The sequence below is a fragment of the Chiloscyllium plagiosum genome, unplaced genomic scaffold (assembly GCF_037043375.1).
Source record: "Chiloscyllium plagiosum isolate Xiang-an unplaced genomic scaffold, Cpla_swu_hap1 HiC_scaffold_19, whole genome shotgun sequence".
NCBI lineage: Eukaryota > Metazoa > Chordata > Chondrichthyes > Orectolobiformes > Hemiscylliidae > Chiloscyllium > Chiloscyllium plagiosum.
The window spans coordinates 64,172,092-64,186,852 of record NW_028270157.1 but is presented as its reverse complement, the minus strand read 5'-3'; the positions used below and the strand labels follow the sequence as shown (position 1 = coordinate 64,186,852).

General features: G+C 38.5%; 1 protein-coding gene across 3 annotated transcripts in view; it reads left to right on the top strand.

Annotated features, from left to right (window-relative positions):
* pnpla8 (patatin-like phospholipase domain containing 8) overlaps positions 1-14,761 on the top strand; it is a 74,573-nt gene that overhangs the window by 25,587 nt on the left and 34,225 nt on the right. For all 3 annotated transcript variants that reach the window (XM_087997485.1, XM_043709010.2, XM_087997484.1), the window contains exons 6-7: positions 4,184-4,355; positions 7,548-7,605. In XM_087997485.1, coding sequence (XP_087853611.1) covers positions 4,184-4,355; positions 7,548-7,605 — 230 coding nt within the window. The remainder of the gene's footprint in view (positions 1-4,183; positions 4,356-7,547; positions 7,606-14,761) is intronic.

Below are 14,761 nucleotides of genomic sequence, written 5' to 3'. Positions count from 1 at the left end.
ATATATTAATGAACTGAAACCAGCAAATTCTTTCTAAAAGATGAAAGACTTAGTACAATCGGTTTATTCAATATATCGTTTCAGATGTGTGAGATTGTAATCTTTTGCTATAAATTCTGTGTTTTATGGTTCTGCATCACAATCACCTGATGAAGAAACAGTGCTCTGAGAGCTAGTGCTTCCAAATAAACCTGTTGGACTATAACCTGGTATTGTGTGATTTTTAACACTTAAACTTGTATTTGGGGCATTAACTAATCTTCCAAGTTATTACAGCAGTGGAAACTATAAATGTAATTCAGCTCTGAGCTAGTATGTAGTTGTATAGGAGATGGATCTTGGCAAAATGTTTAAATAAACAAGGTGTTGCCCCCCCCCCCTTTCCATTTAAGGGAAGAATATTCCTTCTTTCAAGAAATTGAGGTTAATGCTGCAAAAGATGAATCGTGGGATGAAAATGCTTAATGAATCTGATTGGTGCTGGTTGATTTTACAGCAAGTTGTTACATCTCTTGCAAATTCTAGCCGATAACTATATTTCACCAATAAGTCTCCCTTGAAATAATGTAACTATTTACAAATAATTCAATGCTTTTGCATGAAAATTTCAACTCTCACCCAATCCTGTTCACCCATTACACATTTTGCTCAATAAATGAGATTGGCCGATTACGTATTATCTGGTCAAGAAGTGCTTTACTTGAAATTAAGAATGAAAAATTTTGCAAGCCCTTCATGAGCTTATTGTTCCCTATTTCTGTAATCTCTTTCAACAATGTTTTACGATCTCTGCTGTCATTTAATTCTGATTTCCTGATTTCCCTGATTTTAATTGCTCTGCTGCTGGAAGCCAAGCCCTACGCTCTGAAATTCACTCTAGTTCTTCACTACGTTTTCCTCTTTGAAGACATTCTTTAAAACTTCTTCTTTGACTTAGTTCATTGCCTACTATGTTCAACTTGTTTGATATTTTGTTTGATATTGTCCCTGTGAAGTATCTTGGAACATGTTAATATGCAAAGGTGCTGAAAAGTGCATGTTGCAATTGTTTGGTAATCTGCAAACTATATTCTACCATACGTGCACCAGTTGATTTTCATAAACACTAGAGGGCACTGGTTGTTAACAATTCATGCCCAACTGGTCTAATGCAGTAGAATTGCAGCAATGATTCTAGACCCTATTTGAGTAAAATGAAGCATAAGAGAAGATAGATGTACACTCTATGGAAAATGATCTTTTATTACCAAAGATTTTGATGCCTGTCAAACTAGATAAACCTTCAGTTAGGATCTTTGGAATGTAAAAGTTCATAAATGAAACGAATATTTGCCCTCCGCCCTGTAGTAGTTATACTTGCAGTTAGTTGTGGGGTATAATGTAATTTTTTATTCAAATTTTTAAAAATCATACTTTAGTACAAGTTTACAGGTCTGTTTTCTACAGTGATAACTGGGGAAGAAGTCTGTGACAGCAAAGGATGCTTTAGCTTATCGAGTCTGCTCACAATAAACTTGTGAATGATTATTCTTTAATAATAATATTACTCAGAGCAACAGTGTATATGTTAATTTAGAGAAATTCATTTTATTCATTTATCTCCTCTGTTTATTTAAAAATCACGCAGGACTGTCAGTATCTCTATCATTCCCCACAAATTGCCATTCCCTCACTGGTTCACCAATGATTACTAGTTCAACTCCATTTTAAATATATTAATCGATTCAACATCAGCTGTCATTTCTAAGAATCTTTTTCACAAATCCATCATTGAGGGTTGGGTTGAGTTGAGGGAATTTTTTTTTTTGTCAAAGTAAGTTTATCCTGTTCTGTAACAAAGTGAATTTCATCCTATGCTCATCAAGCATAATACAACTTAAATAATGTTGATTTCAACTTAGAGTCTGGCATTACTTTGAAAACTAGATCACATCTATCCTTATTCATGTTCCAAACAAGATTAATTTTGTTGTGGAAGTCTTTTGATGACTTTATTTCTTTCAGTATGCAGGCTCTCTGATAAGTGTTTGAATCCTTTCCAATCTGTTTTCCATGCTCCAAGCTTGGGCTCAGACTCATCCAAATAAGGATGCTATTTATCAGATACAATGGTGAAGTTTTACAGATGAGTTTAAGACCAGCTCTGTGTTCCAGATTTGTCTCATGAAATAACTACACCATGCTGACTAGATGTTTTCCTGCTTCTGTCGTTTCTGTATACTTATTTTTGTCTCCAGAAATTATGCAGGCTTTCTTTTAATATTGCAATTAGTTTAAGAATATCAACCAGGTGTTCTGGCAAATCAGTTGACACTGCTGAAAACCATTTTGAGGTTGAATCCTTCTACAGATTTAAAGGCAGTCCTTCTGCCCTTCTGCTTAGGCCAAATTCATGTCACATAAAAGAGAAGTGTCTCCTCAGAATAGGACTTCTTAGTTTAACATGAATCCACAGCTATTTTCCCCCCAAATGCACTAGTTAATATTGTGCAATGAAATGGTCTGAAGTATCTCAAGCTTTCCACATAATTGGCTCAATCAAGAGTCAGAATGTACTATTTTGCTTCATCCTCGATGTCTACCGTAGAGCTTAGCATCATTAAACATGTAAAAATGTGATCATTCACAATGGACTAGTTCACATTCCCATTACAAGAAACTTTCTGTTATTGCAGGTTTCTATTTTTTGTCAAATGCTCAATAAGTTTAAGTGTCCTCTTAGGATTGCATGAAGAACTTCTGTTGAAATTCCAAGTAAATTTTCATCAATCAATTATCCAATTCACAAACTTCAGCCAGTGTCATTAGTGCCACGTTCTACTAATACAATGTTGACCGTGCTGGATCAGTGACAGCGTGCTTATCTCTAAAGCAAAGATTCTGAGTTTAAGTCTGACTCCAGAGACCAGAGTACATTATTTAGGCTGACAGTTCAATGTCAAATGTGTCATCTTTAGTCATGATCAATAAAAGGGCAGGTTCCATGATTTAAATAAGTGCAGAAGGTACTGTCTAGTATTCTAGTCAAAAGTCATCCCCCGAGCAACATTGTTCAACCAGATTATCTCGTCATTTTCTCACTGCCCTTTATGGGCCCTTGCTTTTGGATGCCCTCAGGTGTTATGTGTATGTGTTATGAAGATGTGGGTGTACTGTACCTTTAAGAGAGTAAAAGCTAGCAGTGACAGCATCAAGTGTTCCGAATAAAATACAATGTAACATGTGTTCCAGCTACTGGAGTAGCTAGTTGCCCGGAAATGTCTAAACAGATTTGAATTTGGCCAGTTAGTTTAAATTATACCCCCAAAAAGTACCAAATTCCTATCAAGTGTGAATTGAGTATATTGACAATCTTAAAAGCCAATGCACAATCTGATGCTTTAGGGTGTAAGACCAGGGAAAATTGAACAGTTGGGAGGAGAGCTGCCACCAGACCAACAGTTGTAGACTGCTAGTCAGAACTCTGAGAGGTACTTGTCTAGAGAAGGAGTTTGTCCAGAGAAAAGCCTCAATAATGACCTGGAAAGCCAATCTACAGACGAAGGTAAAGAGAAGATTCAACCGCTGGCTGGTTTTAAAATTTGGATTTTTCTGTAAATCTTAATGGGGAGTTTTATTGGACTGGTGTTCTAGAAGGGAAGGTAAAAAAATAAATAAGTTAGAGAAAGGAATTGTAAGTAGTTGTTAATTACTCTCTGTTAAACTTATAAGAAATAAAGTTGTTAATTTTTACTTAGTTCTTGGCCAGTTGAATTTTTACAGATTACTGCATGGGATAAACCTTTTGTGTTGCTGGTTTAAAATTAAGCAGGAGGGTTTACCCCGTGTCGTAACACGTGCGCAGCTGTGGATCTTGTGTTACCTGACCTACAATTGGCAAGCAACTATTTCATCCAATTCTTAGCAAGAGTACTTCTTCACTCTCATAGTGAGTGCCAAATTATCAATGAGCTCATTTAGCATCTTGATGCCAGCACATTGTGATAAGCATAGCACTCAAGCTAATGTAGAACTTGTGCTAATCCTGATTACTCAGATTGCTTCCACCACCAGTTATTGCACTGTTGTACAATTCGATAAAAGCCCAACTTTAATTTGGTGGGTAGGTTAACACCTGTCTGTAGAGTCAGGTAATTTTTGTCATGTAAATGGACTTATATTGATTTAAAAGTTATTATTCCAGGTGCTATACTGGCATTCATGTTGGGATTTTTTCAAATTGCACTGGATGATTGTGAGGAAATGTACCGGAAACTGGGAACTGATGTATTCAAGCAGAATGTAATTGTTGGAACAATGAAAATGGGCTGGAGCCATGCCTTTTATGAAAGTGAGCCTTGGGAAAAAATACTGAAGTAAGTTTGTTTTTAGATTTCTTTGATGCTTATTATAAACTGTCCTAAATTCAGAAGATTTGGTCGTTACTTGTGATTAGCACAGGCATTTTGGGATGTCCCAGTGTTAGTACATGTGCCAGTTCATTGAAAGAAACGTGGTTCAAAAGTAGGCTGATTTTCTGCTAGTTTGTCATATTACAATTATGAAGTTATGGTAAGGACAGACCAGGCTGAAACTACACTGTTTGGATAAATATTGCTAAAATGTAAATATAAATAAAATGACCTGTCCTGGTGAAACAGGCTGATCGCTTATTGTCCAGTGTTAGCTTTTAACATCAATACATTTGTATCAAAATTGGTAACTTGGAGTATCTTATTTCCAGCAATGTTCATGAAGAGCTTTTGTATGATGATTTTGATGACAGTTTGAATTGTACTGCCCAACACACCATTGTTGCAATTATATTGAAGCCAGAAAACTTAAACCTTGCAGCTAGCTAACTTAAACCTAAAGCCTTCAACCCTGCCTCACTTGATTTATTTTTAAAGAAACCTGTGTTGCGGACCACTGGACAAATGACTTCAATACCACAGTGAAAGTGATATAGTGAAGGACACCATGCATTGGATGCATCATCGTTCACAAGAAGAAATTTATTCCAGCAGTTCAATCACTGCTGATAGCCAGTTTCAAAAGGGCATTGATGGCCCAATTGTACTTCCTGTAAGTTAATGGGTTTGCAGTGGGATAAAACTGGACCCATGGGGTCCAGAAGCTTTCAGTGAGGAAATGGTGTGTGCATTCCAAATATAAATGCATCCAGCTACATATTTTGAAGCATATTTTGGCAGTTGAATGAGAAACGCTACCTAATTTTTTTTTTGCATCAGGCACAGACCAAAATGGCCATCGCAGATGATTTGGAATGGATCGTCAGGTTGTCCTTTACAAGATCCTGATTAGAATCCTACCACGACATTTAAACATACCAGACTTGCAACATCATGTTTTGGGCTAGAATGCAAGAGCTTTGTCCCTTCACCTTAACAATTGTCTAAAATGTCCATGCAGAGTAGTTATTTACAGGGAACGTTTTTTAAGGATATTGCTATTGCCTAATTTTTTTACATTTAAAAAATCCTCCAGTTGATCAGTGTTGCAAAGCCATGCAGTAGGTCATGGAAAAGTGCAGGTCAAGAAAATTCTGATATTGCCTTTTCAATGTTCAAGTTGTAGCTTCCAACTGTCATAATTACCCTGAGCTGATCTCCTTTAGCAAGTTTTGGAATGAAGGAATAAGCTGGCACTTAGAGTGCAGCAATCTCTCCCTTTTCCCCAAATTCCCAAGTTCTTGTGCATTACCAACACAAGAAAATCGAATGATTGGTGAAGCTATAAAGTTTTCATGTATGAAAATGCCATTGGGGTTTCACTTTAAGAATTGAACTACTGGTCTGGAAATTTGTGGATACTTTTTTAGGTGCAAGGGACTTCCAAGAATTTTAGGCAAAATATGCCATCAAAAATTTCCTGTTTTTTTTTCCATAGTATGGAGGTGCCGGTGTTGGACTGGGGTTTATTTGGAAGTACTAGCTTTCGGAGCTCCTTCATCAGGTAGCTAGTGGAGCAGGATCATAGGACATAGAATTTAGAGTAAAAGATCAATGTCAAATAACTGATGCAATGTATTAAACAAACCTAGAATGCTGTTAAGTCTTTAATCACTTAGAAAGTGATTTATGGTTGCAGGTTTCAATTCATTAATACAAGGATTCCAGAACTACTTCCAAGTCACATTCCTGAGATAACTTAAGGTTTTATTTTTAAAAAAGTGACATCTCAGCTCAGAAATGCATTAAAGGTGTGAGGTTAGAGTCTGTCTGTATCCCAACCTTGAGTTAGACTGGTTCTATTCCTAAAGTAGGAATTGAAGAAGAGTCACATGGAATGACTGCTTGCATATTGTGTGCTTTTTCAACAAAATAAATGTACCTGCAAATGCAAATTCACCCCTTGGACTTATATTTGTGTGTTGGAGAGTGGGGATGTGTGTGTGTGTGTAAGTAATTGAGTGTGCGCTGGAGTGTGACAGAGCATATGACTGTGGGAAGGTGTGTGTGTGTGTGTCAGAGAGAACTCTCTCTCAGACTCTCTCACACACACACACACACACACACACACACACACACGTGTCTGTGGGGTGAATTTCCATTTTCAGTGACATTCTGTTTTGTTCAAAAAGCATATAATCTGTAGACAGTAAGTCCACGTGACCTTTTATTAATTCCTACTTTGGACGTTGAACCAGTCTGATTCAATGTTGGGATACAGACTGACTCTCTAACCTCGCACCTTTCATGCATTTCTGAGCTGAGATGTCACCTTTTTTGTATAAAACCTTAAGTTATCTCAGGAATGTGACTTGGAAGTAGTTCTGGCATTCACATATGAATGAATTGAAACCTGCAACCATAATCACATTAAGTGATTTTAAAGACAACAGCAATCTAGGTTTGTTCAATACATGGCATCAATTGTATGACACATTGATTCTTTACTATAAATTCTGTGTCCTATGATCCTGCTCCACTAGCTACCTGATGAAGGAGCAGTGTTCCGAATGCTTGTACTTGCAAAGAAACCTGTCAGACTATCACCTGATGTTGTGTGAATTTCATTTTTTTTTCAACGTTCTGAACAAGGCCCAGTATATGTTGCTGACTTTAGAAAATGTGCACTGTGTGAAAGCCTTCAAAATGAAAATTAGTAACTTTCTTGAGCATGTTTAAAATCTTTTGTACTCTGAATGGTAAATATTATTAATCTTAAAGCTAAATTCAAAAATATTGTTTGTTAATACAATCAGCATTCTAAAGAATGAAGTAATAAAATTAAGAAACTCATTGACCTGCACTGCTTTCAAACAAAGGCCACTATTTGTCGAAGTAGACTACTTTTAGTTGTTACATGATAATGGTATTATTCCAACCCCACTTACAGGCAAGTTCTCAATTAACAAACTCATCATGTGAGTGATAGGAAGTTGAACGAGAACACACACACACACACACACACACACACACACACACACACACACCAACCCCGCAGCAACTATCAATGATTCAAGTTCTCACAATTATGTTTTATTGGTCTAAATTACATTTGAAATCTTTTACAACGCTGGTTAATAACATTCTTAATTACAGAGAGAGAATGGGTGAAGAACTTTTAATTCAAACTGCAAGGAACCCTAAAAGTCCTAAGGTGAGTTATCCTTTGCTATTACAAAAGTTTATAATATAATGTGTTTGTTGTATTGACTTAATATATTACCTCCTTTTGTAATCATTACCATCAATTTTTCAATTTAAAAAAAATACACTTGTAGTCCTTTTGGCCCTGAATCTGATCCGTACAAGATTGAAGTATAATTTTTTTTTTCCCTCAGCAGTGATTATTTTCTCCAGCAAAATTGATCACCAATTGTACTGAAGTAAAATTCTACTCAGGGTAGTATTAACCAAAATTAAGGTAGAAAATTGGCTGTGATAATAGAAACTTGGAAGCAACTGTGGAATTATGGAATGACAGCTCATTTTCAAATCAATGACAGGTGAAAGTAAGCAGGAATATACACTGAATGCACAATTTGTAAAAAGGACTAAGCTTACATTTGTAAGGTTAATCCAGGTATTTATATAAGCAACAATAAGCGTCTTTTTTTTTTCTTGCTTAAATACTTGCTATAGTTCTTTAGATGAAAATTGTAATGTGGAAGAATTGATATGACGATGTTCAAGCAGAGAGGATGAGGTCCTAACTGAGGGGTACAAGAGCAGGGCTGATTAATTCAATTTTTGGGATGGTTGGAAAAGGGGGATGACTAAAGAGTTGAGGATTAGTGTTTAAAGATTCATGTTTCATTTTTAATCCCTTTTTACTTGCTTTGTATAATAAGGGTTTTGAAATTTAAACTTTTATGATTATTATTTTGTGGAGGTAAGTGCTCTTCTGGGACAGTACCATTGATATTAATGTAATATTTAAATACTACTTTCCATGCAAAGTATGGAATCTGGAATCCACAATCCAAACTGTCAGTTACTACTTGAAGGTTGATGCAGATTCATCAGGATCATCCAGAACCTTCTCTGGACTGCATCTAATGCCAATATACACTGTTTTTGATCAGTGGCCTAAAACTGTTCACAGTATTCCAGCTGTGGTCTGATTCATGCCTTGTAAGTTTTAGCAAAACCTCTGCACTTTTGAATTAAAGGCAAAAGGTAACCCTTGGCCTCTTCTGCAAATTCTACTCTTAAATACCTTTATCTTCTTTCTCTCAGTTTTACCTCCAAGAAACTCATGGACCACTTGCTTCCAAACTTAAGCTCATCTTATCAGCTGTACCACTTCCTTTTTACCCCTCACCAGTCAGACCAAACACTCTATTCTGTTTCTACCCAAACTTGCATCTTTATCTAGTTCCTTTCTCTTTGTTTCTACATATATTTTTTCCATGTCTAGAAGTTCATCCTACTCTTTCAACCCTATTCTCAATAAGCTGCCCACTTTTCTTCCTGGCTGACAAGTAATTTAACATTGTTAATAGTTCTCTGCTTCCTGATAATGTTTCATTTTTCCTGTCCTTCAAGTCAGCTCTCATCATCCACTTCAAATACCCAAACCTTGACCACACCAGCTTTGCAAGTTCTGATGCTATCTTGGCACATATCCAAGTACGTCCAAGACAGGCAGTGTTGCAAACAGTGTAGATAGAAATGTAATGACAAACCATTATTGGTAGATTAAATGAATGAGCAAAACTATGGTAAATGTGAGATTATCCACTTTGAAGCTATTAATGTCAACTGGGCGGCACAGTGGCTCAGTGGTTAGCACTGCTGCCTCGCAGCGCCAGAGACCTGTGTTCAATTCCCGTCTCAGGCAACTGTCTGTGTGGAGTTTGCACATTCTCCCCGTGTCTGCGTGGGTTTCCTCCGGGTGCTCCGGTTTCCTCCCACAGTCCAAAAATGTGCAGGTCAGGTGAATTGGCCATGCTAAAAGTGTGAGGTGAAGGGGTAAACGTAGGGAAATGGGTCTGGGTGTGTTGCTCTTCAGAGGGTCGGTGTGGACTTGTTGGGCCGAAGGGCCTGTTTCCACACTGTAAGTAACCTAATCTAAGTAAGTAATCTAATTGGCCTGATTATACTAAGTTAGAAGCCTGATGGCCTACTGTAACCATGTACTTATTGTGATGGTATAACAGGCAAAGCGGAAAAGGATATTTCATGGGGATTGATAATGCTCATCAAAATGGGATACCTTTTGTGCAACTAAACTCTGAGAAATCAGAGTCTGGAGTTTCAAGTTTGAAATGTCTGGTTCTGAGGATAGTAGGGTTGACGTAATATCTGTTGAATCCGTTTTCCCTTCGTTAAGAAAGCCTTTGTAGTGTGGCAAAAACATAGTGCTTTCAAAATGACATTTTTAAAATTATCAAGTTCTGAACGTTCATAGCAATATAATCAAAACTTATAGGGATTGTTTGGCTGAACTTGCATTGCATCAAATAACTTGAATTTGCTAGTATTCTAGTCACGTGCCCATTCTGAATGACTTGACATCTCGCAACGAATAGAGTATGAACAGCAATTGTATGTAATAATTTCTCACTTTGAGCCAGTTTCACTGATGACTCAGTGAGTTGAATGTAGATGAGGTGAAACTGTAATCAACTGGAAATATTTTTAATTTTGCTGAGAAGCTGTCAAATACATTCCTGTTCATATAACTTGCTGAAATTTTCCAGCATCCCAGTTCTTTAAAAGAACGCTGAATTGGACCACCAAAGTGCTGCCATCTTTATCATGTACAAATGCACACATGTGCAATGATTGATAGTACGTCATTGGTTTCATGTTGTGTTTTTCAGGTTTGTGTCCTTGCAGTGAGATTTAAATAAAAATGTCTTCATGTGGATCATATGGAAGGTTTGAGAAGAAAGATGGCAAGTGGAAACCATCTGCATAAAAGTATATGGCTTCCACTGAGGGCAGGTTCTTGTTTGAAATTTTTGCATAGGTATAATGCAGAGGAAACATTGCAGTTGTAAACTTGTCAATTGGTCTTGGCAATTGGCATCACAGAATGGTTTGCATTAATCAAAGCATAAGAGGGCAAGCATAGATTTGATGTTAAAGGCAGCTGGAAAACACTATTCCATTTTATCACAGAGTAAATGCAGAGATTATTGCTCGAGCAGAGTAGAAATCCTCGTGACCACAGCTTGATAATTCCACTGACTTGACCGAATTTCTACTTTCGTTTACTTCATGGACTGTGAGAATTTGACGATTTATGGTCAGTAATACAGACAATCTTCCCTCTTGAACCAGGAGGCATTCAAGGTTGCTCTGCTGAAATTACTAATACTGCATAGGCATTGGAAGCTCCCTGGAACATTTAATTCAGAACCAGATCACACTAAGCATTATACTTACTAGGAAGTCCAGAGGCCAGCAATGAAATGTTTTGTAAATGGGTGTTGGGCAGGACTGATTGTAGTAGGATTATAGAGATTTGAGTCACCACAGAAACAGACCCTTCGGTCCAACTCATCCAAGCCGACTGGATGTCCTAATCTAATCTAGTCCCATTTGCCAGCACTTGGCCCATATCCCTCTAAACCCTACCTATTCATATACCCACTCAGATGCCTATTAAATGCTGTAATTGTACCTGCCTCCTCCACTACTTCTTCCTCTGGCAGCTTATTCCATACATACACCACTCTCTCTGCATGAAAAAGTTGCCTCTTAGATCCCTTTTGTATCGTTTCCCTCTCACCTTAAACCTATGCCCTCTAGTTTAGATTAGATTACTTACAGTGTGGAAATAGGCCCTTCGGCCCAACCAAGTCCACACCGACCCTCTGAAGAGCAACCCACCCAACCTGCACATTTTTTGGACTGCGGGAGGAAACCAGAGCACCCGAAGGAAACCCACCCAAACACTGGGAGAATGTGTAAACTCCACACAGTTTCTTGAGGCGGGAATTGAACCCGGGTCTCTGGCGCTGTTAGGCAGTAGTGCTAACCACTCTTTCTTTCCCCCCTCCCTCCCCCCAACCCAGGGAAAATACCTTTTTCTATTTATCCTATCCATGCCCCTCATGATTTTATAAACCTCTGAGGTCACCTCTCAGCCTTCGATGCTCCAGGGAAAAACAACCCCAGCGTGTTCAGCCTCTCCCGAGAGCCCAAACCCTCCAACCCTGGCAACACCCTTGTAAATCTTTTCTGAATCCTTTCAAATTTCGCAGCATCCTTCTGATAGGAAGGAGACCGGAATTGCATGCAATATTCCAACAGTGGCCTAACCAATGACCTGTACAGCCGCAACATGACCTCAAACTCCTGTACTCTACACTCTGACCAATAAAGGAAAGCATACCAAACACTGCCTTCACTATCCTGTCTGCCTGTGACTCTGCTTTCAAGGAACTATGAACCTGCACTCTTTGTTCAGCAACACTCCCTAGGACCTTACCATTAAGGGTATAAGTCCTGCTAAGATTTGCCTTTCCAAAATGCAGCACCTCACATTTATCTAAATTAAACTCCATCTGCCAGTTCTCAGCCATCTGATAAAGATCCATTTGTATTCTGAGGTAACCTTCTTTGCTGTCCACTACACCTCCAATTTTGGTGCCATCTGCAAACTTACTAACTGTACCTCTTATACTCCCATCCAAATCATATATATATATATATAACAAAAATTAGTGGACACTGCACCGATCCTATGGCACTCCACTGGTCACAGGCCTCCAGTCTGAAAAGCAACCCTCCACTACCCACCCTCTGTCTTCTACCTTCAAGCTAGTTCTGTGTCCAAATGGCTCATTCTCCCTGTATTGCTTGAGATCTAACCTTGCTAACCAGTCTCCCATGGGGAACCTTGTTGAACGTCTTACTGAAGTCCATATAACTCACATCTACCGCCCAGCCCTCATCAGTCCTCTTTCTTCCTTCTTCAAAAGACTCAATCAAGTTTGTGAGACATGATTTCCCATGCACAAAGCCATATTGACTATCCTTAATCAGTCCTTGCTGTTCCAAACACATGTGATTCCTGTCCCTCAGGATAGGTTTGATAGTTTTGTATTTAAAAAAACATTTTCCACATTGATCAGTGTACAAGTGGAACCATGTAACCTCCTAAGTATTGGTATTTATCTTAAAGTTTTGTTTTTCTTGCTGTTTTTGAAGATTTCTCGGCCTTTTTTGTGAGGGTAGAGAATTGTTTTGACCAATTAGGCTGTAAAATGTGAAGCTGCCAACTAAAATTTATGTATTAGAACCTTTTGATAAGTTTTTCAGGTCATGAGAGTCATCGATTGAGATTACCTTAATACACAGTCCAAATTTAAAATTAAATAGGTTTATAGGTCTTTTTCCTTTCTAGCTAATGTAATTACAATTAGTGCTGACCAGTAGAAAATAAATGGGTGAATGTAATCAAAGACATTTTATAAAATAATGCGAAGGGGGAAAAAATCTATTATGCTGAGGTTGGCTTTATTGATGAAAGTTATTTTAAGTGCATTTAATGTGCCATTTTAGAAAGTTTTCTTCATATATCTTTCAAAATGGGTCCCTTAATGTATTCAGGAAATTAGTATAGGAACATTCCTTTCATAAGGCCGTAACATATAGGAATAGAAGGAACCTTTTCAGATCAACTCATCCATGCTGACCAGATATCCAAAATTAATCTCGTCCTATTTGCCAGCATATGTTAGTACATATCCCTCAACCCGGCCTATTCATAAACCCATCCATATGCCTTTCAAATGTTGTAATTGTACCAGCCGACTCCACTTCCTCTGCGGAAAAGGTTTCCCCTTAGGTGCCTATTAAATCTTAATCCCCTAACCTTAAATCTATGTCCTTGAGTTTTGGATTCCTCCGTCCCAGGGAAAAGACCTTATTTGTTTACCCTAACCATGCCCCTTATGATTTTATAAACCTCTATAAGGCCCTTCCACAGTCTCCAACACTCCAGGGAAAACAGCCCCAGTCTACTCCGCCTCTCCCTATAGCTCAAGCCCTCCAACCCTGGCAACATCCTTGTAAATCTTTTCTGAACCCTTTCAAGTTTCATAACATCCTAGGAGACCAAAATTGCAAAAAGTATTCCAATAGTGGCCTAAACAATGTCCTGTATAGTGCAGTATGACCTCCCAAATCCTATCCTCAATGCATTGACCAACAAAGGAAAGCATACCAAACACCTTCACTATCCCATCTACCTGTGACTCCACTTTCAAGGTACTATGAACCTGCACTCTAAGGTCTCTTTGTTCAGCAACACTGCCCACAACCTTACCATTAAATGGATAATACCTGCTCTGATTGACTTTCCAAAATGCAGCACCTCACATTTATCTAAATTAAACTCCATGTGGCATTCCTTGGCCAATTGGCCCATCTGATCAAGATCTCGTTGTACTCTGAGACAACCACCTGCGCTGTCCACTACACCTCCAATTTTGATGTCATCTGCAAACTTACTGATCATACCACTTATGTTCACATCCAAATCATTTATATCGAGAGTGTGGTGCTGGAACAGCACAGCAAGTAAGGCAGCATCCGAGAAGCAGGAAAATCAACATTTCGGACGTAAGCCCTTCGTCAGGAACACTGATGAAGGGTTTATGTCCGAAGCTTCGATTCTCCTGTTCCTCAGATGCTACCTGACCTGCTGTGCTTTTCCAGCACCACACTCTCGACTCTGATCTCCAGCATCTGCAATTCTGACTTTCTCCAAATCGTTTATATAAATGACAAAAAGCAGTGGATCCAGCACCGATCCTTGTTGCACACCACTGGTCACTGGCCTCTAGTCTGAAATGCAATATCCCACCACCACTCTCTGTCTTCTACCTTCAAGCCAGTTCTATATCCAAATAGCTAGTTCTCCCTCTATTCTGTGTGATTTAACGTTGCTAATCAGTGTGCCATGAAGAACATTGTCGAATGCCTTATTGAAGTCCATATAGACCACAACCACCGCTCTGCCCTCCTCAATTCTCTTTGTTACACCAAAAAATCAATCAAGTTCATGAGACTCAATTTTCCATGTTGTTGGTTCCACTGTGTAAAATGACCGCTGGCTGGTCCTGCTACTCTGAGATATTCTGCACTCTATCCAAAATATCGTTGGTCCTAGCTCCAGGGAGGCAACACACCTTTCCGATGTCTTGCTGTCAGCTGCAGGATCATCTGTCTGTATCTCTAACTAGGGAGTTTCCGATCACAATTGACTGTTTGGAACCTGGGCATACCCCTTGTTACATTTGAGCCAGTACCAGTACCAGAAATCTGGCTGTCAGTGCTACATTCCCTTGCGA